This window comes from Nerophis lumbriciformis, linkage group LG29, assembly GCF_033978685.3.
Source record: "Nerophis lumbriciformis linkage group LG29, RoL_Nlum_v2.1, whole genome shotgun sequence".
Taxonomy (NCBI): Eukaryota; Metazoa; Chordata; class Actinopteri; order Syngnathiformes; family Syngnathidae; genus Nerophis; species Nerophis lumbriciformis.
The window spans coordinates 18,380,001-18,401,538 of NC_084576.2; the positions used below are offsets into that span (position 1 = coordinate 18,380,001).

Here is a 21,538-nt window from a genome sequence, read left to right on the forward strand (position 1 = left end):
GTCACGGGGAGAACATGCAAACTCCACACAGAAAGATCCCAAGCCCGGGATTGAACCCAGGACTGCTCAGGACCTTCGTATTGTGAGGCAGACGCACTAACCCCTCTGTCACCGTGCTGCTCCATCCCTGAAGGTCAGAAAGCAGCTTGAAGATGGTCTGTAAAACATAATCTCTACATATTTTTGACCAAAGAACCACAATTGCATGTTATGTAGACCACAAGGATGTGTTTTAAATGTAGAAAAAAAATCATAATATGACCCCATCCCTGACTTAAAAGGGTCATATTATGTTTTTTTTCTACATTTAAAACACATCCTTGTGGTCTACATAACATGCAATTGTGGTTCTTTGGTCAAAAATATGTAGAGATTATGTTTTACAGACCATCTTCAAGCTGCTTTCTGACCTTCTCTTCAGGAGAAGGGGCAGTCTTTTTTACATGGGTTTGCTTTGACAGCGTTTTCTCCCCACCATCTTTGTTGCTGTTTTAGCGCTTCCATAGTGACAGATATAAGTTTGAATTATACGTTACTTTGTATTAGAAATGGCAACAGCGAAGGTTGCATGTACAAGGCAGTCTTCCCCACAACAAAATAGAAAAAAGAAGGAACTTACTAACTACAGCGTCATACTACAATGGCGGACTCGCGCAAAGCATTTATGGTAAACTTTTACCATAAATGGGGATACCCGCTGACGTCACAATTGGGGAAAATTGCAAGCAGCTTGTTTGGAGGAAGTATGGAAGAATATCTCCTCCATGCCGGTGGTTTGATTTTACATTTTTGTGTCCTATGCAGATCCCAAAAACAAACCCCGTTTCCATATGAGTTGGGAAATTGTGTTAGATGTAAATATAAACGGAATACAATGATTTGCAAATCCTTTTCAACCCATATTCAGATGAATGCACTACAAAGACAAGATATTTGATGTTCAAACTCATAAACTTTATTTTTTTTTTGCAAATAATAATTAACTTAGAATGTCATGGCTGCAACACGTGCCAAAGTAGTTGGGAAAGGGCATGTTCACCACTGTGTTACATGGCCTTTCCTTTTAACAACACAGTAAACGTTTGGGAACTGAGGAGACACATTTTTTAAGCTTCTCAGGTGGAATTCTTTCCCATTCTTGCTTGATGTACAGCTTAAGTTGTTCAACAGTCCGGGGGTCTCCGTTCTGGTATTTTAGGCTCCATAATGCGCCACACATTTTCAATGGGAGACAAGTCTGGACTACAGGCAGGCCAGTCTAGTACCCGCACTCTTTTACTATGAAGCCACGTTGATGTAACGTGGCTTGGCATTGTCTTGCTGAAATAAGCAGGGGCGTCCATGGTAACGTTGCTTGGATGGCAACATATGTTGCTCCAAAACCTTTACCTTTCAGCATTAATGGCGCCTTCACAGATGTGTAAGTTACCCATGTCTTGGGCACTAATACACCCCCATACCATCACAGATGCTGGCTTTTCAACTTTGCGCCTATAACAATCCGGACGGTTCTTTTCCTCTTTGGTCCGGAGGACACGACGTCCACAGTTTCCAAAAACATTTTGAAATGTGGACTCGTCAGACCACAGAACACTTTTCCACTTTGTATCAGTCCATCTTAGATGAGCTCAGGCCCAGCGAAGCCGACGGCGTTTCTGGGTCTTGTTGATAAAACGGTTTTCGCCTTGCATAGGAGAATTTTAACTTGCACTTACAGATGTAGCGACCAAATGTAGTTACTGACAGTGGGTTTCTGAAGTGTTCCTGAGCCCATGTGGTGATATCCTTTACACACTGATGTCGCTTGTTGATGCAGTACAGCCTGAGGGATCGAAGGTCACAGGCTTAGCTGCTTACGTGCAGTGATTTCTCTAGATTCTCTGAACCCTTTGATGATATTACGGACCGTAGATGGTGAAATCCCTAAATTCCTTGCAATAGCTGGTTGAGAAAGGTTTTTCTTAAACTGTTCAACAATTTGCTCACGCATTTGTTGACAAAGTGGTGACCCGCACCCCATCCTTGTTTGTGAATGACTGAGCATTTCATGGAATCTACTTTTATACCCAATCATGGCACCCACCTGTTTCCAATTTGACTGTTCACATGTGGGATGTTCCAAATAAGTGTTTGATGAGCATTCCTCAACGTTATCAATATTTATTGCCACCTTTCCCAACTTCTTTGTCATGTGTTGCTGGCATCAAATTCTAAAGTTAATGATTATTTGCAAAAAAAAAAAAGTTTATCAGTTTGAACATCAAATATGTTGTCTTTGTGGCATATTCAACTGAATATGGGTTGAAAATGATTTGCAAATCATTGTATTCCGTTTATATTTACATCTAACACAATTTCCCAACTCATATGGAAACGGGGTTTGTACATAAAAATCGGTACCAATAGTTAAGAAAAGTTGTTTTTCATAAAAGGTCCCCATTAAATAATCCTTTAAAACTCATAATTTCACAGTTATATTTGACTAATTTCAAGTCAAAATATCTAAACAAACGTAACATAATATATTTTCAGCTAATATTATGTTTAATGACTAATTTCAAGATCACTTCAGTTTTTAAAGCTCACATCTATGTGTGTATGCACAAATTCAAGTTTACTTTCAATCTACTGATTAGCAACTGATTCTCAACATGCATATAGAACGGGCCACTCTACGTCCACTGCTCTTATACAAATGACGGACGATTGGCTTAATGCTATAGATAATTCTATGTTGGTTGGAGCTGTGCTGTTAGATTTTAGTGCTGCATTTGACGTGATTGACCACTCTTTTAATTGAGAAACTTAAATGCTATGGTTTTAATACTTCGGCTTTAATGTGGATACAGAGTTATTTGTCCTCAAGATCACAACAGGTGTATCTTAACCTACTCAGTGGCCTAGTGGTTAGAGTGTCTGCCCTGAGATCGGTAGGTTGCGAGTTCAAACCCCGGCCGAGTCATACCAAAGACTATAAAAATGGGACCCATTACCTCCCTGCTTGGCACTCAGCATCAAGGGTTGGAATTGGGGGTTAAATCACCAAAAATGATTCCCGGGCACGGCACCACATGCCCACTGCTCCCCTCACCTCCCAGGGGGTGAACAAGGGGATGGGTCAAATGCAGAGGACACATTTTACCACACCTAGTATGCGTGAGACAATCATTGGTACTTTAACTTTAACTTTAATGGCAGCTTGTCTAATAGCAGAAGTTTGGATTGTGGTGTTCCACAGGGAAATTGCCTAGGGCCTTTACTTTTTTCTATATTCACCAATGATTTACCTTGGGCTACCGGGCGTGCAAGATTGGTTCTTTATGCTGATGATGCAACCTTATATCATGCTGCACCATCATGCAGTGTACTTACCGTAATGTAGTGTTGAGTGAGGAACTAAAAGCTGTGCATTACTGGACAGTATGTAACAGACGTGTCCTTAACATCTCAAAAACCAAAAGTATTGTATTGGGGACAAGGCACGGGTTATCTTGTGACCCAAAGTTGGATCTGAGGCTAGGTATTTCAACAGTTCAACAGGTCAGAAGTGCCAAGCTCCTTGGAATGATGCTGGACTGCACTCTATCCTGGTCAAAACATATCAGTGATATAGTTACAAAGATGGGAAGGGCTGTTGGTATTTCCAGGACATGTGCTGCTTTTGTTGATCCACCTCTTCTTTGTCAGATTGTTAAGAGTTTAGTCTTGTGTCATTTTGACTATTGTTCTACAGTCTGGGCGTCTGCTGCAAGTGCTGAAATCAGTAAGCTCCAGATTGTCCAGAATAGGGCAGCAAGGTTGGTTCTTGGTTGTTCACTAAGAACCAATGTGAACCAAAAGCATGCTTCTCTTTCCTGGCTAACAGTGCAGAACAGGTTGTCAGCTAATACTCTTATATTGTTCAAATCAGTAACCAGTAGTAAAACTCCTGCTTTTCTCATGGCCCAAATAGTTTACAGTAGCACTATACATAATCATAATACCAGGGCATCCAGTGAGGGGCATTTTGTACTCCCTCGTCCCAGGAAGAATGTTTTGCGGAAATCTTTTATTTATAGATCTTTATCGCTCTGGAATAACCTGCCTCAAATTCTCACCGGCATTGAAAGTAAACAGGTTTTTAAAAAGAAAGTAATATTTTATCTGAGTCTTTAAATTAGTTTGCTCGTTGATGATTTGTTTGGTTTTATATTGTGTCGTTATATTTATATGGTAATTATTATTCTGTGACTGTAAATTGTTTGCTTGTTTTCTTATTGATGTTTTTATTTTTTTCTGTATTGTGTAGTTATAATTATATGCTTTTACTTGTAATTGTATTGAATTGTTGACCCCAGGAAGACTAGTGGGTTGTTGAGGCAACCAGCTAATGGGGATCCTAAATAAAAATCAAAAAATCAACTCAAATCTCATGTCTTATTTCAGGAAATCTTACCAAGACAATTTTGACTTGTTTCATTGGCAGATTTTTTTGCTCATTATAAGCAATTTTAAAAGGGCATTTTTTCCAGTGCATTAAGGAGTTGGAGCCTGTTTTAAGGGGGTGAGCAAAGGAACAGCTTGTTTGATGCTTACTTTCATTTTCTGGAAGTATCTTCTTTAAACGTGGCGTCAGCGGGGTATGCGATTTCAACTGTTTCACGTCTGGGGTGTTTTTTTGAGTTGCTTTTGGAAGTGAATCGACCTCCTGGTCCTCGATTGAGGGACTGGAGCACACGAGGAGTTCATTGGATGTTGGAGAGGCCGCAGAGTCTTCAGGCAGAGTTTTCCTACTGGTGTTGCTGATTTTATCCCAGTCTGATGGCGACAAAAGCAAGCAAGGTGTGATTCATTGAGCACATCATCTCGCAGTTTGACTCTATGGATCTGATGTTTTCTAAGTTCAGCAAAAGCATGTTGGTTCAATTTGCAAGTCAAAATGTGGTTTCAGTCATTATTCCAATAACTCACCCACACCCAAGTCTTCTAGCGCGTCTGTCACAAGCAAACACAATGTTCAAGACATCTATTCACTGACTGCTGAAAGCCTGCTTAGAACTACCACTTACCTAACTTTTCGCTGTGTTCGTCTTCAATTTGATTTATAAACATTAACAATTGGTTTGTGTCATTCTAGTCATGGGGGGAAATACCAAATTAGATCCAAGAAATGATATACTGTGTTTGCATTCATTTGGCACATCCTACCTCTCTATGCTTGTCAGCCGCTTTCTGTCCACCAGAGGAAAACACTTTATTTTCTGCTATGGAAGGGGAATGAATGCTTTTACATGAGAGAGATTTGCACAGTTATTTAGCACGAACAATAGGGCTGGTCTGTGTTGTCTCGTAATGTCCCCTGAAGTGTACTTCAGTGAGAAGCTGGGCTTGCACCATTTTTCCCATTAGTTTACCACATTCCTTCTCAATTATTTTCTGTTACGCCCCCCCAGGAAGAAGAAAACAGTTATTTGGTCAAAATGTGGCATATATTATGTTTTACAGACCACGCTAGAACTGTATGTTACTTTATTTGTTTCATTAACAGTGTAAAAAAGTTAACTTGTAAATGAGGCAATGTGTTAAATGCTTTTGTTATTATTTTCACTAACATTTTCATGTAACTGAATTGTGAATTACTTTTACTCTAATAGTAATTATTATTAATTCATTTTCCGCGACCCCGAAAGGGACAAGCGGTAGAAAATGGATGGATGTAATTATTTGTGTACTTTGTATAATTTTTACCCTCTGTGTTTCTGTTGTAATAGCTTGGCTACACTGTTATTTACGCCACTACCTCAATATACTTCAGAGTTTGAAATAAATAAATAACTTTGTTTTGAATTATTTATGCTATGAGATATGTTATTTGAAATACACAACTTCTTAAATTTTAACAGACACATTAGGTATATTTACACAAAGTATCGGATAGGTAATGCCAAAAGCAGCCTGAACTTTACCCGGTAGTAGATCTAAAAGAAAATCATTGACATCGCACATCACTAGATTACAGTAGCCCTTCTCAAATAGTGGGCCTGGGTCCTCGTAAGGACGTGGTGCAATGCCAGGCGCGTGAGACCCTCGGAAACATGCTTTATCAATATCATGCTTCAAACCTTGCTTCCAAAGCTGTGCCCTACAAAAGCCATTAATCCTGACTTCCTCATTTTGATTAAAAAACAAACAAACAAAAAAACAGCACATATTACATTATTTATTTTTGTTTGGTAGGTTAAATTGTTTTATATATTGTGATTCTGAGTTAATGTTGCTGATTAATTTAAATGTATTATTTATTAAGTTTCTATAATTTTATTTTTCAGTATATTATATAATGGTTAAAGTTTAAATAATGATTTTTGTTTATTTCATGCAAATTGATCAACTTTAAATATGTTCTGTTAAAGACTAAAAACAATGTTAGCAAAGTTATAGGCATGTGAGCACTCTTTGAGAAAAAAGAGGAAAACTGACAAAAAAAGGAGGAAAGTTTCTATCGGCACAAAGTACTGCCACGAAAGCCCCGAAAGAAAACTTTGAAAATCAAGACTAGATTTCCTGCAATTGGGTGCATTTTGACACTATATTTTATCTTTAGATTTATTCTCATCTATCAACCCCTTTTTAACACTTATATGCATACTTGCCAACCCTCCCGGATTTTCCGGGAGACTCCCGAAATTCAGCGCCTCTCCCGAAAACCTCCCGGGACAAATTTTCTCCCGAAAATCTCCCGAAATTCAGGCGGACTCAGGCCCTAATGGACCTGAGTCCGCTAACCCACAATATAAACAGCATACCTGCCAAATCACGTTATAACTGTAGAATGATGGAGGGCGAGTTCTTGGTTTCTTATGTGGGTTTATTGTTAGGCAGTTTTATTAACGTCCTCCCAGCGCGGCAACAACACACAACAACAGCAGTCACCTTTTTGTATACCGTAAAGCAGTTCGTCTGCCGTAAACAGCAATGTTGTGACACTCTTAAACAGGACAATACTGCCATCTGGTGCATTTGATGAAAGCACTTTTGTGCGTGCCAGCATGGTTCGAAAAATAGTGACAGAGAATAGAACAAGGATGGACAATTCAACCCTTAACTCAACAATGAGTAGATGAGTGTTATGTGTGTGTATATGTGTAAATAAATGAACACTGAAATTAAAGTCCATCCATCCATCCATTTTCTACCGCTTATTCCCTTTGGGGTCGCTGGAGCCTATCTCAGCTACAATCGGGCGGAAGGCGGGGTACACCCTGGACAAGTCGCCACCTCATCGCAGGGCCAACACAGATAGACAGACAACATTCACACTCACATCCACACACTAGGGCCAATTTAGTGTTGCCAATCAACTTATCCCCAGGTGCATGTCTTTGGAAGTGGGAGGAAGCCGGAGTACCCGGAGGGAACCCACGCAGTCACGGGGAGGACATGCAAACTCCACACAGAAAGATCCCGAGCCCGGGATTGAACCCAAGACTACTCAGGACCTTCGTATTGTGAGGCAGATGCACTAACCCCTCTGCCACTGTGAAGCCCTGAAATTAAAGTATTATATATAAAATAAATGAAATTAAAGTATTTATTTTATATATATATATAATAAAATAAATATATATATATATATATATATATATATATAGATATATATATATGAAATACTTGACTTGGTGAATTCTAGCTGTAAATATACTCCTCCCCTTTTAGCCACGCCCCCAACCACGCCCCCGTCCCACCCCGACCACGCCCACCCCCACCCCCCGAAATCGGAGGTCTCAAGGTTGGCAAGTATGCTTACATGTCCCATGTAATGTAGAGCAGAATGTTTTGGTTTTTTTAGTAGATATTTTATTAGCATTATTATCATTGACAATGTAATGCAAAATTCTATAACATGCATGCAAAGAACTCAGAAAACATTTCACATTTGACAACTCTATCCTATACCCACGCCCCCTCGACAATGTCACCATCTTCTCGCTGGCTATTAATAAATACTCTCGAACTACAACTAGTTTGGAACTAACAGTGTTCAGATTGTAATCATCCAAATATGATTAGCAGCAAAGCAGAAAGCTGTCAACGTTGTGGATCGGATAGCGAATGCAGGCGACAACAAGTAAGCTAGCAAGACGAGCATAACTATGCTAACTAGCGAGCTTGTTTCGGCGCCCAATCGTCCTCGTCCTGCAATTCAGTGCAACGTTTAAGCAAGAGGAACAGTAAGTACCTGCGGCTGAGGTGAGTGCTCAACACATTTTTGTTTAGATCCTCTTTTTAAACAAATATTTCATTAAAAAGTGATTAAAAAAAAGTTAAAGTACCAATGATTGTCACACACACATATTAGGTGTGGCGAAATTATTCTCTGCATTTGACCCATCACCCTTGATCACCCCCTGGGAGGTGAGGAGAGCAGTGAGCAGCGGTGGCCGCGCCCGGGAATCATTTGTTTTCGATTTGTTTCACATGTTTAAAGTTATTAATTGTTGAGTTAATCTATATTTGTTTATTTTTTGTTTTCTGAAATGATATTAAAGATACAGTATTATGCAGGGATGTCCTAACAATTTTATAGAAAAATTATACTATTTATGGTCACGGTAGAGAGTGGGGGGAATGAAAGGTTTTCTTTCTGGGGGGTTGTAACAGAAAAAACCTGAGAAGCCCTTGATTACAGCTACTAGATGCAAGCTCATATGATTAAACCGACCTCATCTTCGGTTTAATTTGAGAAACATCTCCTATTGTATCAGATATGAATAATATAAACTATTTACCATCTTTGGCCATGTCTGATTTTGAGGTCCTTTTTGAGGCCGCCTGGCTCCCTTGGGGAACATGCTTGGTGATGAGGAGGGCACAACTAGAAGAGAGTCAGGACACCGACAATGTCACCATGTTTTCGCCCCTCAGCACGCCTCTGTAACACACGTGCTGAGGTTCCATGTGTTATTTTACGGGAAGAAAAAAGGAACAGTTGTTTTCTGCTAGAGCGCTAACAAAATGGCAGATGAGACAAGGAAGAGAAACATACTCATCATAATTTCCCTTCTTAGCGTGGACTTCAGCTGATTGTCCTTTGTTATCCTTTAGTTTAGTATCAGCTTGGAGCTGCAGGAGCAATTGCACAATGCTGGAGTGTCCCTTGCCGGCAGCAGCCATTAATGGTGACCTACAAGTTTTAGTAAAACAAAAACAATTAGCACTTTATTGTAAATGTATTATTAGTGTGTTATTGTTTTTCCCCCAACCTTTTGTTTTTGTCCAAAATATTAACATCAGCACCTTTCTTCAACAGAAATTCCGCCATATGTGATTTGCTCTCTTGGATCGCCACAGTTAGGGGTGAAAAGCCCTCCTAAAAAAATGACAAAGTTATCAGAATGCATGCATTACAGCAAAACTGCTTCTTAGACATGCTATAGAGAGAATCACCAGATTCTGGGCGTTGATGTCAGCTTTGTACTTCATGAGCAAAACAACAATGGAGTGGGACGGGAAGCGAGCCGCTAAATGTAAAGCCGTGTTGCCATTCATGTCCGCCAGGTTGGGATCTGCATTGTTCTCCAGCAGGATGTTCACAATTTGCTCATGCTGGCCTTCCACTGCCTGAGAACAAAGCAGAATTCATGAGGAAGAAACTATGGTGGCCAGCATTGTCCAAACCCAAACACAGAAATTATCCAAGATCAAAAACACAAACACCATAAAAATGCTACAAATTAAAAATGCTGCAATCACATGAATGCTGTGCGGGGATTGAAAACGAAACATTTAAACGCACGGAACAGCTCAGGGAACAAAAGGGGCTACAAGGGGCGCCAAACGTGAAGGTAGTTTGTCAGCGTGCCCAGAATAGAGTTAGCAAAATGAAAAGGTACAGTACATTTTTATTGTGTCCTATATAGGGACTTTCCGTTGCTGTGTAATACTGTCAAAGTATTTCGAGGCAGAGAGCTGGCTGACTTCGAAGTTGCAGCATTTTCTCACATACAGTTGTTTTGGGGGTTTGTGTTTTTTTTGCAGTTTGAACAATTGTTCTTTTGCATCTCTTTTTAATCCTGCAGTGTGCTTATGGGACTGCAGCAGTTTTCAGTTTTATGTATGATTTTAGCTTTGAATCATTTCTGTTTACTGATGTCTGCCACTGTAGGAGACAGACAACTTCAGAGTAATTACCAAAAAAGTGTCTTTATTTTCAAGGGAGAACTGCACTTTTTGGGGGTGATTATGCCTATAATCCACAATCCTTATGTAAAACAAGATCAAATCTTTATCTTTTAATGCATTCTAACTCAAATAAATGCCAGCAAAAGTCAGCAACAATGGTGCTAATGGAGACCACTCTACTCCGCCTTTAAAGCACTCTAAAAACATGCAAAAACCTCCATCAATGTTTTGAATACATGCAAGTATATATGTAATGTAGTAAAAGGCACATTCATAATAACATGATGTAGTATTTACTTATTCTTCTCATTCTTTCTCAAAATGAGTTCCTTGGCGTTAGCTCTTATAATAACGATATTGCTAATACTTAGTTAATATTCAGGTCAGAAGGTGTAAAGAGAGTACTGTTTGCGGTTTTTAGATGGCGATGTGGGTGCAACAGATTACTCCCTTTAGCTGCATTGTTAGCCACCTTGTACTTGCTGAACATTACAAATTAGAATGCATAAAAAAAAAGAAAAACATGTTCTTGTCTTACATAGGCATTGTGAATGATAAGTCAAAATTGATAAAAGAAAAGTTCATGCTTAAAATGTTTTATTTAAGTGCATCTCATGATTAAATTGCACAAGCACAAAGGTGTAGGAAGAAGCAATTTTTATCTACAAACCCCGTTTCCATGAGTTGGGAAATTGTTTTAGATGTAAATATAAACGGAATACAATGATTTGCAAATCCTTTTCAACCCATATTCAATTGAATGCACTACAAAGACAAGATATTTGATGGTTTTTTTTGCAAATAATAATTAACTTAGAATTTCATGGCTGCAACACGTGACAAGGTAGTTGGGAAAGGGCATGTTCACCACTGTATTACATGGCCTTTCCTTTTAACAACACTCAGTAAACGTTTGGGAACTGATAAGACACATTTTTTAAGCTTCTCAGGTGGAAATCTTTCCCATTCTTGCTTGATGTACAGCTTAAGTTGTTCAACAGTCCGGGGGTCTCCTTTGTGGTATTTTAGGCTTCATAATGCGCCACACATTTTCAATGGGAGACAGGTCTGGACTAGAGGCAGGCCAGTCTAGTACCCGCACTCTTTTAGTATGAGGCCACGTTGATGTAACACAGGGGTCGGGAACCTTTTAGGCTAAGAGTCATGTAAGCCAAATATTTAAAAATGTATTTCCGTGAGAGCCATAAAATATTTTTTTAACACTGAATACAACTAAAAGTGTGTATTTTTAGTAAGACCAACATTTGTAGAGTATAATAAGTCTCTTATTCTTTTTAATAACATTGTTATTCTGAAGCTAACCAATAATAAATAAAATATTTCTTACCATTAATGCGACTTCTTGAACAGGTGCGGTAGAAAACGGATGGATGGATTAAAATGCATGAGAACGTTTTATATTTTGAACGTTATTTTTAACACTGATTACCAGCAGAATTATTCATTACTTATCGTGTTAAGCAATGTCAGCTAAGATTTATCTGAGAGCCAGATGCAGTCATCAAAAGATCCACATCTGGCTCTAGAGCCATAGGTTCCCTACCCCTGATGTAACACGTGGCTTGGCATTGTCTTGCTGAAATAAGCAGGGGCGTCCATGGTAACGTTGCTTGGATGGCAACATATGTTGCTCCAAAACCTGTATGTACCTTTCAGCATTAATGACGCCTTCACAGATGTGTAAGTTACCCATGTCTTGGGCACTAATATCAATCAATCAATCAATGTTTATTTATATAGCCCTAAATCACAAGTGTCTCAAAGGGCTGAACAAGCCACAACAATACACCCCCATACCATCACAGATGCTGGCTTTTCAACTTTGCGCCTATAACAATCCGGATGGTTCTTTTCCTCTTTGGTCCGGAGGACACAACGTCCACAGTTTCCAAAAACTATTTGAAATGTGGACTCGTCAGACCACAGAACACTTTTCCACTTTGTATCAGTCCATCTTAGATGAGCTCAGGCCCAGCGAAGTCGACAGCGTTTCTGGGTGTTGTTGATAAATGGTTTTCGCCTTGCATAGGAGAGTTAACTTGCACTTACAGATGTAGCGACCAACTGTAGTTACTGACAGTGGGTTTCTGCAGTGTTCCTGAGCCCATGTGGTGATATCCTTTACACACTGATGTCACTTGTTGATGCAGTACAGCCTGAGGGATCGAAGGTCACGGGCTTAGCTGCTTACGTAGTGATTTCTTTAGATTCTCTGAACCCTTTGATGATATTACGGACCGTAGATGGTGAAATCCCTAAATTCCTTGCAATAGCTGGTTGAGAAAGGTTTTTCTTAAACTGTTCAACAATTTGCTCACGCATTTGTTGACAAAGTGGTGACCCTCGCCCCATCCTTGTTTGTGAATGACTGAGCATTTCATGGAATGTACTTTTATACCCAATCATGGCACCCACATGTTCCCAATTTGCCTGCACACCTGTGGGATGTTCCAAATAAGTGTTTGATGAGCATTCCTCAACTTTATCAGTATTTATTGCCACCTTTCCCAACTTCTTTGTCACGTGTCGCTGGCATCAAATTCTAAAGTTAATGATTATTTGCAAAAAAAAAAGTTTATCAGTTTGAACATCAAATATGTTGTCTTTGCAGCATATTCAACTGAATATGGGTTGAAAATGATTTGCAAATCATTGTATTCCGTTTATATTTACATCTAACACAATTTCCCAACTCGTATGGAAACGGGATTTGTAATCCGACCGCTTTTGTCTCAGCAATTACCGATCATTTGTTCTTGGCGTGCACTTAATATTGGAAAGATGGTATGGCCTAAATGAGAAAATTTTACGCCATACCGATACATCTGGTAACATACAAAAAAATGCTGCAATAAAAATTGAGCCAGCTATTTGCACCAAATGTTCTGCAAACATTCCACGAAAAGAGCAAAAACCACCAAGCTTTGAATCATTAAAACTTATTAGCCACTTGCAACGGTAGCATCGTTACACTGCGTTTTGAAAACCTACAAAGACGCCTGTGCTGCTAAAGAAGCTGCCCGAAAGTTAAATTTAAATTTCAAAAATGATAAATATAATTAAGTAAATAAATAAATAAATGGGTTATACTTGTATAGCGCTTTTCTACCTTCAAGGTACTCAAAGCGCTTTGACAGTATTACCACATTCACCCATTCACACACACATTCACACACTGATGGCGGGAGCTGCCATGCAAGGCGCTAACCAGCAGCCATCAGGAGCAAGGGGTGACGTGTCTTGCCCAAGGACACAACGGACGTGACTAGGATGGTAGAAGGTGGGAATTGAACCCCAGTAACCAGCAACACTCCGATTGTTGGCACGGCCACTCTACCAAATTCGCCACGCCGTAATCAGCATGAGCTTAAAGAAAAATACATCGTGCATCCCTAATTTGCATGAACAAGTACCAGTTCACCAGCTTTTATTAGTAAAAAAAAAAAGGATAAAAAGTGTAGCAAAAAAGTTAATAGGGTTTGTTGATAACTTCTTCAATATTAAAAATGAATAAATAAAAACTGCATAAATACCTTCATTAAGGGAGACTTATTTTGATTGTCAAATAAATTGGGATTGGCTTTTTTCTCCAAGAGGAATTTCACCGCCTCAACCTTTCCGTCGGCACAAGCGAGCTGAAGTGCTGTCCTGCAACAAGAGAGAGAGATGTGTATGTCTTTATATACTTCTTTGGGCAATTAATCCATCGCAACTGGACCACTCACTTTGTCTTAGAAGATGTTTTGTCTCTCATATGAGGACACGTAATCAGTTCATGTCAGATCTACTCTGACACAAAACATAGACTAGATCTGACTAATCTTAAATCTGTCAGCATAATCTGATGAAGTGTGCCGCGATGAAAGACGAAGTCTTCTAAGACAAACTGAACAGTCTAGTTGCTATCGATTGAGTTCCCCGAAAACATCCATAGACACGTCTTTATTCACATTTGATTATTATTGGAAAACCCAGCACAGTGGAATCTGGATTAAAAAAACTTAATTGGTTCTTGAAGATGGTTGGTTCGTAAATTGAAAAGCATACCCTATAAGAAACAATGTAAATATTAAATATTGGTTTTAGCCTCGACAAAAGTCCTTCTTTTAATAAGAGAATGCACACTTTGAAGACACTATAATGTGTATATACAGGGTTTCCCCTACATGTAATTGATATTGGCGCACCCCCAAGGCATGATACGTGCTACTACACCTTCAAAATATATATATATATTTTTTTAACATAAAAACTTTTTTCTTTTTTTTTTTACTTAAAAACAAATTTAATTCATATATTGTATAAATGGATATACTGCATATAGTCTATGATTTACGTACTATTATCCATAATGAGTTTGAAAAAGATCTCAAACACCATAAAAACCTTCCTCTATGCTTTACTTTGAAAAACAAAATTGTTCATCTGAATCGTTTGTCAGGAAAACTACAGCTGATAATGCACCTAAAATGGAGTTGAATAGGAGAGAAAGTTAAGGAGAAATGTATTTCAGGTTAATTAATGCATTTCTTGTTCAGACTACCTTCTTTTGACGCTACGACCGACAATAACGTCTAACTTTACGCTGTGTGCATCTTCAACCCTCCGTTTGAATTTATGTGTCTACTGTGCATGTTGTCCCCGTGCAAGCGTGGGGTTTCTTTAGGCACTCCAGCTTACTCCCACATTCCAAAAAGATGTATGTTAGGTTCATTGGAGACTGTATATTGTCCATAGTGAATGAGTATGAATGATTATCTATCTGTGCCCTGCGATTGACCATGCTAATTTCGGTTAGCTTGTCAATGGGGTAGTCCATTGTATGTTCGCATTAAGATAGTGTCATTATTGCAAACCTTCATCCTGCATAACTATTTGTTTTTTCAGTTTATTTCAAACTATATTGTTAATTTAACTTAATTCCTACATGTACTGTACATGCACTTCATATGTATATAGATATTGTATACCGTATGTATATGATGTACTTTTCTTAGTGTGGTTAGTTTTACAATTACTTCATTGCGGATATTATCAACAAGTTATTTTTTACATATATAATTCAAAGTTTACATATTTGGCAAACTAAATTGCAACATTGAGGGAGGGCAGAATGAAGTTACCTTTTACTATAAGTAGCAACAATTGAAATTGCATTGAATTAAGAGCCCAGTCTACCAAGTCAAATTCCTTGTAGGTTAAACATACTTGGCCAATAAAGCTGGTTCTGATTCTGATAAAAGTATTATTAACTAATAAAACATATTTGTTTTTGAATAAACATAAAATATTTTTTTCGCCTTTTTAAAGAAAATACAAATTATTACCGCCACATATATAGTGGCAATCCTGGGGAAACCCTGGTATGTGTGTGATATATACACACTGTATATACACACACACACACACACACACACACACACACACACACACACACACACACATATATATACCGGTACATATTTATACATGTATATAGACATAAACGTACACAAAGCAGTTCGGAAATCAAAGTTCCACTGTATATTGATATAAATCCCTCTAGCGCATCAACCACACACTCTCATAATAAACACCTGTCAACCTCCACACTGACCTGTTCTGCTTGTCCACCTCATTGACGTTGAGGAGTTTGGCATAATGCTCCAACTTGCCGATGTTGCCCTCCGAGGCGGCCTTGTGCAGCTTCTCAATCTCCTCATTTGAAGGCGGCTTGTTCTTGAACCCGAAGAGTTTTTTCATCCTAGCACAGCAGCAAAGCGATGCTTTCGCACCGCCACTATCTGCTACTTCACTGGCGTTAAAGGATCACCGATAGCGGCTTTCATCCCTTCACAAAAGAGATCAAATGTGAGACATCACTGCAGTGATACGTTCCTGAACAAAATTCTAAACCCACAGGAAAATGACCAAGTATATATTTTTTTGTATAATTAATACCAATGTAGCACCGGATAAATAATAGTTTGGTGAGATTGATATTTTCACAAGTATTACTTTTTTATTGTGTTGTTCAAAACATATATTGTCATATGACCTTCTTAAAGTTTTTTAATTAATCAGAAATATCAAGCAGCTAAAATGCGCCTAACATGGATAAGTGTGGAGAGTTTTGCATTTTTTCCATCATCTCTTGTAATATGATGGGTGTAGTTTAGATTTTTTCATGCTGATTGGACGTTTTTTTTTTTTTTTAATATCCACAAAGTTCAATGAGCAGGATGTTTTATGAGTGACCATGTTTGTTGAATTTTTTTTCTGCACCATGAGTAGGGAAGGTTGTTTGGATTGAGTCCTAAAAGGTAAATGCTGTGCACACAATAACATTGATGTACAATTAACGGCCACTGACTAGAGTTTATTTAGTTGACCACCAGATGGTGACAGAATGGCAGCTATCAGACTGCTGATAGTCATATATTATATGAAAAGGCTGCGCTGGGCAAATTGCTTAATGGGCTCATGCCGTTTCCTGGGCCAAATTGAAGACGCCTGCGGGCCGTAGTTTTGACACCTCTGTTCTAGTTTATCTGGACAATTGATTTTTAAAAACCACCTGAAAGATTATCAAACAAAAAAGCGTCAGACACACAAATTACTGTCTGGCTGTGTAAAGATGTTTCAATGTTGCCCTGTAGAAATATATCACATTAATACTTCATTTATTTTATTGTGACTAGGGCTGTCAAAATTAACTCATGTGATACCCCCAAACAATGTTCCCTCTAATTTTCCATCTGATTTGCAGGTTGTTTGATTGATCGATTGAAACTTTTACTAGCAGATTGCAAAGGAAGAGAATACATTACATGAAACAGTACAGTACATATTCCGTACAACTGACCACTAAATGGTAACACCCGAATACGTTTTTCAACTTGTTTAAGTCGGGGTCCATGTTAATCAATTCATGGTAATGTGTATAAGGTGTGTAATTGGTTGTGAGTTCATGCACTGTGTTGGTTTTGTTCTTTGAACAAGGTGCATGGTTCATTTTGTGCACCAGTAAAAAAACATTTGACTTTTTCTTGAATTGAAAAAAAAAAAAAACATTTAATTTTTCACTGAAGAAGGGTTCGGTTAATGCGCATATAAAACTGGTGGGGTTCGGTACCTCCAACAAGGTTAAGAACCACTGCCCTACACTAATACCCTCCCCCCATCACATCCCACCTCCCCGGATTGTAAATAATCAAATGTATATACTTGTTCTTATGCTTTCTGAACTCACTATGTTCACTGCTCACTGTACATATCCTACCAAGTCAGACCTACACTGTTTCAATGTCCATTTCTCAGATGATACAATTGTTGATGACTGAAGTGCAGATATCAACTAAACCTGACCCCCCCCCACACCAATCCCCTCCCCCACATCCCCCGCCCCAACCCCCTCCACATCACACCCCCTGATTGTACAAACCCAGTTTCCATATAAGTTGGGAAATTGTGTTAGATGTAAATATAAATGGAATACAATGATTTGCAAATCATTTTCAACCCATATTCAGTTGAATATGCTACAAAGACAACATATTTGATGTTCAAACTGATAAACTTTTTTTTTTTTTTGCAAATAATCATTAACTTTAGAATTTGATGCCAGCAACACGTGACAAAGAAGTTGGGAAAGGTGGCAATAAATACTGATAAAGTTGAGGAATGCTCTTCAAACACTTATTTGGAACATCCCACAGGTGAACAGTCAAATTGGGAACAGGTGGGTGCCATGATTGGGTATAAAAGTAGATTCCATGAAATGCTCAGTCATTCACAAACAAGGATGGGGCGAGGGTCACCACTTTGTCAACAAATGCGTGAGCAAATTGTTGAACAGTTTAAGAAAACCCTTTCTCAACCAGCTATTGCAAGGAATTTAGGGATTTCACCATCTACGGTCCGGAATATCATCAAAGTGTTCAGAGAATCTGGAGAAATCACTGCACGTAAGCAGCTAAGCCCGTAACCTTCGATCCCTCAGGCTGTGCTGCATCAACAAGCGACATCAGTGTGTAAAGGATATCACCACATAGGCTTAGGAACACTTCAGAAACCCACTGTCAGTAACTACAGTTGGTCGCTACATCTGTAAGTGCAAGTTAAAACTCTCCTATGCAAGGCGAAAACCGTTTATCAACAACACCCAGAAACGCCGTCGGCTTCGCTGAGCCTGCGCTCATCTAAGATGGACTGATACAAAGTGGAAAAGTGTTCTGTGGTCTGACGAGTCAACATTTCAAATTGTTTTTGGAAACTGTGGACGTTGTGTCCTCTGGACCAAAGAGGAAAAGAACCATCCGGATTGTTATAGGCGCAAAGTTGAAAAGCCAGCATCTGTGATTGTATGGAGGTGTATTAGTGCCCAAGACATGGGTAACTTACACATCTGTGAAGGCGCCATTAATGCTGAAAGGTACATACAGGCTTTGGAGCAACATATGTTGCCATCCAAGCAACGTTACCATGGACGCCCCTGCTTATTTCAGAAAGACAATGCCAAGCCACATGTTACATCAACGTGGCTTCATAGTGAAAGAGTGCGGGTATTAGACTGGCCTGCCTGTAGTCCAGACCTGTCTCCCATTGAAAATGTGTGGCACATTATGAAGCCTAAAATACCACAACGGAGACCCCCGGACTGTTGAACAACTTAAGCTGTACATCATGCAAGAATGGGAAAGAATTCCACCTGAGAAGCTTAAAAAATGTGTCTCCTCAGTTCCCAAACATTTACTGAGTGTTGTTAAAAGGAAGAGTCATGTAACACAGTGGTGAACATGCCTTTTCCCAACTACTTTGGCATGTGTTGCAGCCATGAAATTCTAAGTTAATTATTATTTGCAAAAAAAAATAAAGTTTATGAGTTTGAACATCAAATATATTGTATTTGTAGTGCATTCAATTGAATATGGGTTGAAAAGGATTTGCAAATCATTGTATTCCGTTTATATTTACATCTAACACAATTTCCCAACTCATATGGAAACAGGGTTTGTAAATAATGTAAATAATTCATTGTATATACTCTGATGATTAACTTGTGTGATGACTGTATTATGCTGATAGTATATATTTGTACCATGAATTGATTTACGTGGACCCCCGACTTAAACAAGTTGAAAAACTTATTCGGGTGTTACCATTTAGTGGTCAATTGTACGAAATATGTACTGTACTGTGCAATCTACTAATAAAAGTCTCAATCAATCAATCAATCAAACACGTTATCAATACAAAACATGACAGTTAAAACATTAAATGTTTACAGCACAAACGAATGGCAGTGGGGTTTTTATATTTGCAATTATAAGGGGGGAGGGAGCCTATCTCAGCGGAAGGCGGTGTACACCCTGGAGGGACAAGCGGTAGTAAATGGATGGATGGATAGGATGGAATTATAAGGGGGGCAACTTCACACAGGTCCCCCGACACCACAACCTTACACCATGACGTCATCTTTTTTTAAACACATAGCGTAATGGCTGCCGGAAAAAGTTGAGAAATACCAGGGAGCTATTGCTACCCTAAAATAATCTGTAGCCAAGTCGCCATATTTTCTCCCGACAAAATGCCCCTAAAGAAATGAATGTACGTACCCACACTTTCTGATAGTGAGATGTTTCCTCGCAATAAGTCGACTCTGAATCAGAGTGTATTGATTTGAACATCTTTGGTTATGAACCGCACAATTTACGGTCGCTTTCCCTGAGGAGTCTTCTTTTTTTTCTTCTAGTTTTACAACAAACGGAAGTCAACAGACAAGGACGACAAGTCTCAGACGCGTCATGAGATCATTAGTTTCGACGGCTTTGTTGTCCCACGCGTCAATGCATACAAATTATTTAGTTTACTCTGCCGAGTGACGTCGTCTTTAAACGTCAAGTTTTTTTTTTTGAGAAAGGAGGGAAGTGGACAATCACAATAACACGGACCAAGATGGCGGTGAAACATGGAGGGCGTTCCCGCCAATTCACACTAACAATAATGGCCGGAGAAGGGACAACGACCGTGGCGAGCACCTTAGTTATACGGAGGAAGACGAGGGGACAACAGTGAAAATTGTCACGGTCGCCCCGGTCTCTGTAAACAACACAGAGAGGTTTGCTAACATCGCTGTAACGCCGCCATTTTACCCACAAGTCCTAGCGGTCTGTTCATGAGGGATGGAAAGCGCCGTCGAGACATAACTTGTAAAAATCCACTCTATCGCATTCAACTCTTATAAATAATATCTGGCGTCTATATTTGTCTCTAAACATTTCAAACTACGCCGAAATCTGCAGTGATGCAGATAAATAAACCGCAGCCTAATGTGAGTCTTGCCCTCACCTGAAACCCGGAATTGCCTCGAGGTCACGTGACTGCAACCCAGCAATATGGGTATTTAATCGAGATGGGATTTGTGACGATTAATGTTCTAAAAAAATATTAATTTAAAAAGTGTTAGAAAAATCATATTTTTTCCAGTCACAATTCAAAGACAATAATCCCTAAAATAGTACAAATAAAGACAATATATAATATATATCCAATTCTTCCTAAAGTTTAAAGAAACACAATTTAAAATTATTAATGGAATATACCCTACAAATGTTTTTTGCCAAACAAAAAAGTAACATTATGGTTAAATTATTGTTTTATCTGTAATGCTGTAGAACAGTGGTCCCCGACCTTTTTGTAACTGCGGACCGGTCAACGCTTGAAAATCATGCGTGCTTACGGACTGTATCCCTGCAGACTGTATGATCTATATTGATGTATAATGTAGGAACCAGAAGTATTAATAACAGAAAGAAACAACCCTTTTGTGTGAATGAGTGTAAATGGGGGAGGGAGGTTTTTTGGGTTGGTGCACTAATTGTAAGTGTATCTTGTGTTTTTTATGTTGATTTAATAAGATTTTTTTTTTTAATTTCTTGTGCGGCCCGGTACCAATCGATCCACGGACCGGTACCGGGGCTGCAGCCCGGTGGTTGGGGACCACTGCTATAGAAGATGTGAATAATTTATACATTTTATAAATAAATGATAAATGGGTTGTACTTGTATAGCGCTTTTCTACCTTCAAGGTACTCAAAGCGCTTTGACACTACTTCCACATTTTACCCATTCACACACACATTCACACACTGATGGAGGGAGCTGCCATGCAAGGCGCTAACCAGCACCCATCAGGAGCAAGGGTGAAGTGTCTTGCTCAGGACACAACGGACATGACGAGGTTGGTACTAGGTGGGGATTGAACCAGGGACCCTCGGGTCGCGCACAGCCATTCTTCCACTGCGCCACGCCGTCCCTATACATGTACATTTATTTTAGGGGGATATCAGAGATTAGCTGAAATGTATAAATATGT

General features: G+C 39.1%; 1 protein-coding gene across 4 annotated transcripts in view; it reads right to left on the reverse strand.

The window, feature by feature from the left end:
* Positions 1 to 20,573, reverse strand: part of LOC133572141 (ankyrin repeat domain-containing protein 26-like) — a 59,709-nt gene extending 39,136 nt beyond the window's left edge. For 2 of the 4 annotated variants that reach the window (XR_009810493.2, XM_061924874.2), the window contains exons 1-11: positions 19,779 to 20,269; positions 15,779 to 16,012; positions 13,716 to 13,830; positions 9,427 to 9,600; positions 9,243 to 9,349; positions 9,026 to 9,163; positions 8,769 to 8,854; positions 5,188 to 5,243; positions 5,049 to 5,112; positions 4,951 to 4,974; positions 4,576 to 4,797 (exon numbers count right to left, since the gene is read on the reverse strand). Coding sequence is in view for 3 of the 4 variants with exons in the window: in XM_061924874.2 (XP_061780858.1) it covers positions 4,576 to 4,797; positions 4,951 to 4,974; positions 5,049 to 5,112; positions 5,188 to 5,243; positions 8,769 to 8,854; positions 9,026 to 9,163; positions 9,243 to 9,349; positions 9,427 to 9,600; positions 13,716 to 13,830; positions 15,779 to 15,924 (1,132 nt within the window). In the remaining variant the exon portion in view is untranslated. Of the gene's footprint in view, positions 1 to 4,575; positions 4,798 to 4,950; positions 4,975 to 5,048; positions 5,113 to 5,187; positions 5,244 to 8,768; positions 8,855 to 9,025; positions 9,164 to 9,242; positions 9,350 to 9,426; positions 9,601 to 13,715; positions 13,831 to 15,778; positions 16,013 to 19,778; positions 20,270 to 20,511 lie in introns of those variants that run through there. The other 2 variants (XM_061924875.1, XM_061924876.2) reach the window with 2 other exon arrangements.
* Positions 20,574 to 21,538: the final 965 nt, after the last annotated feature.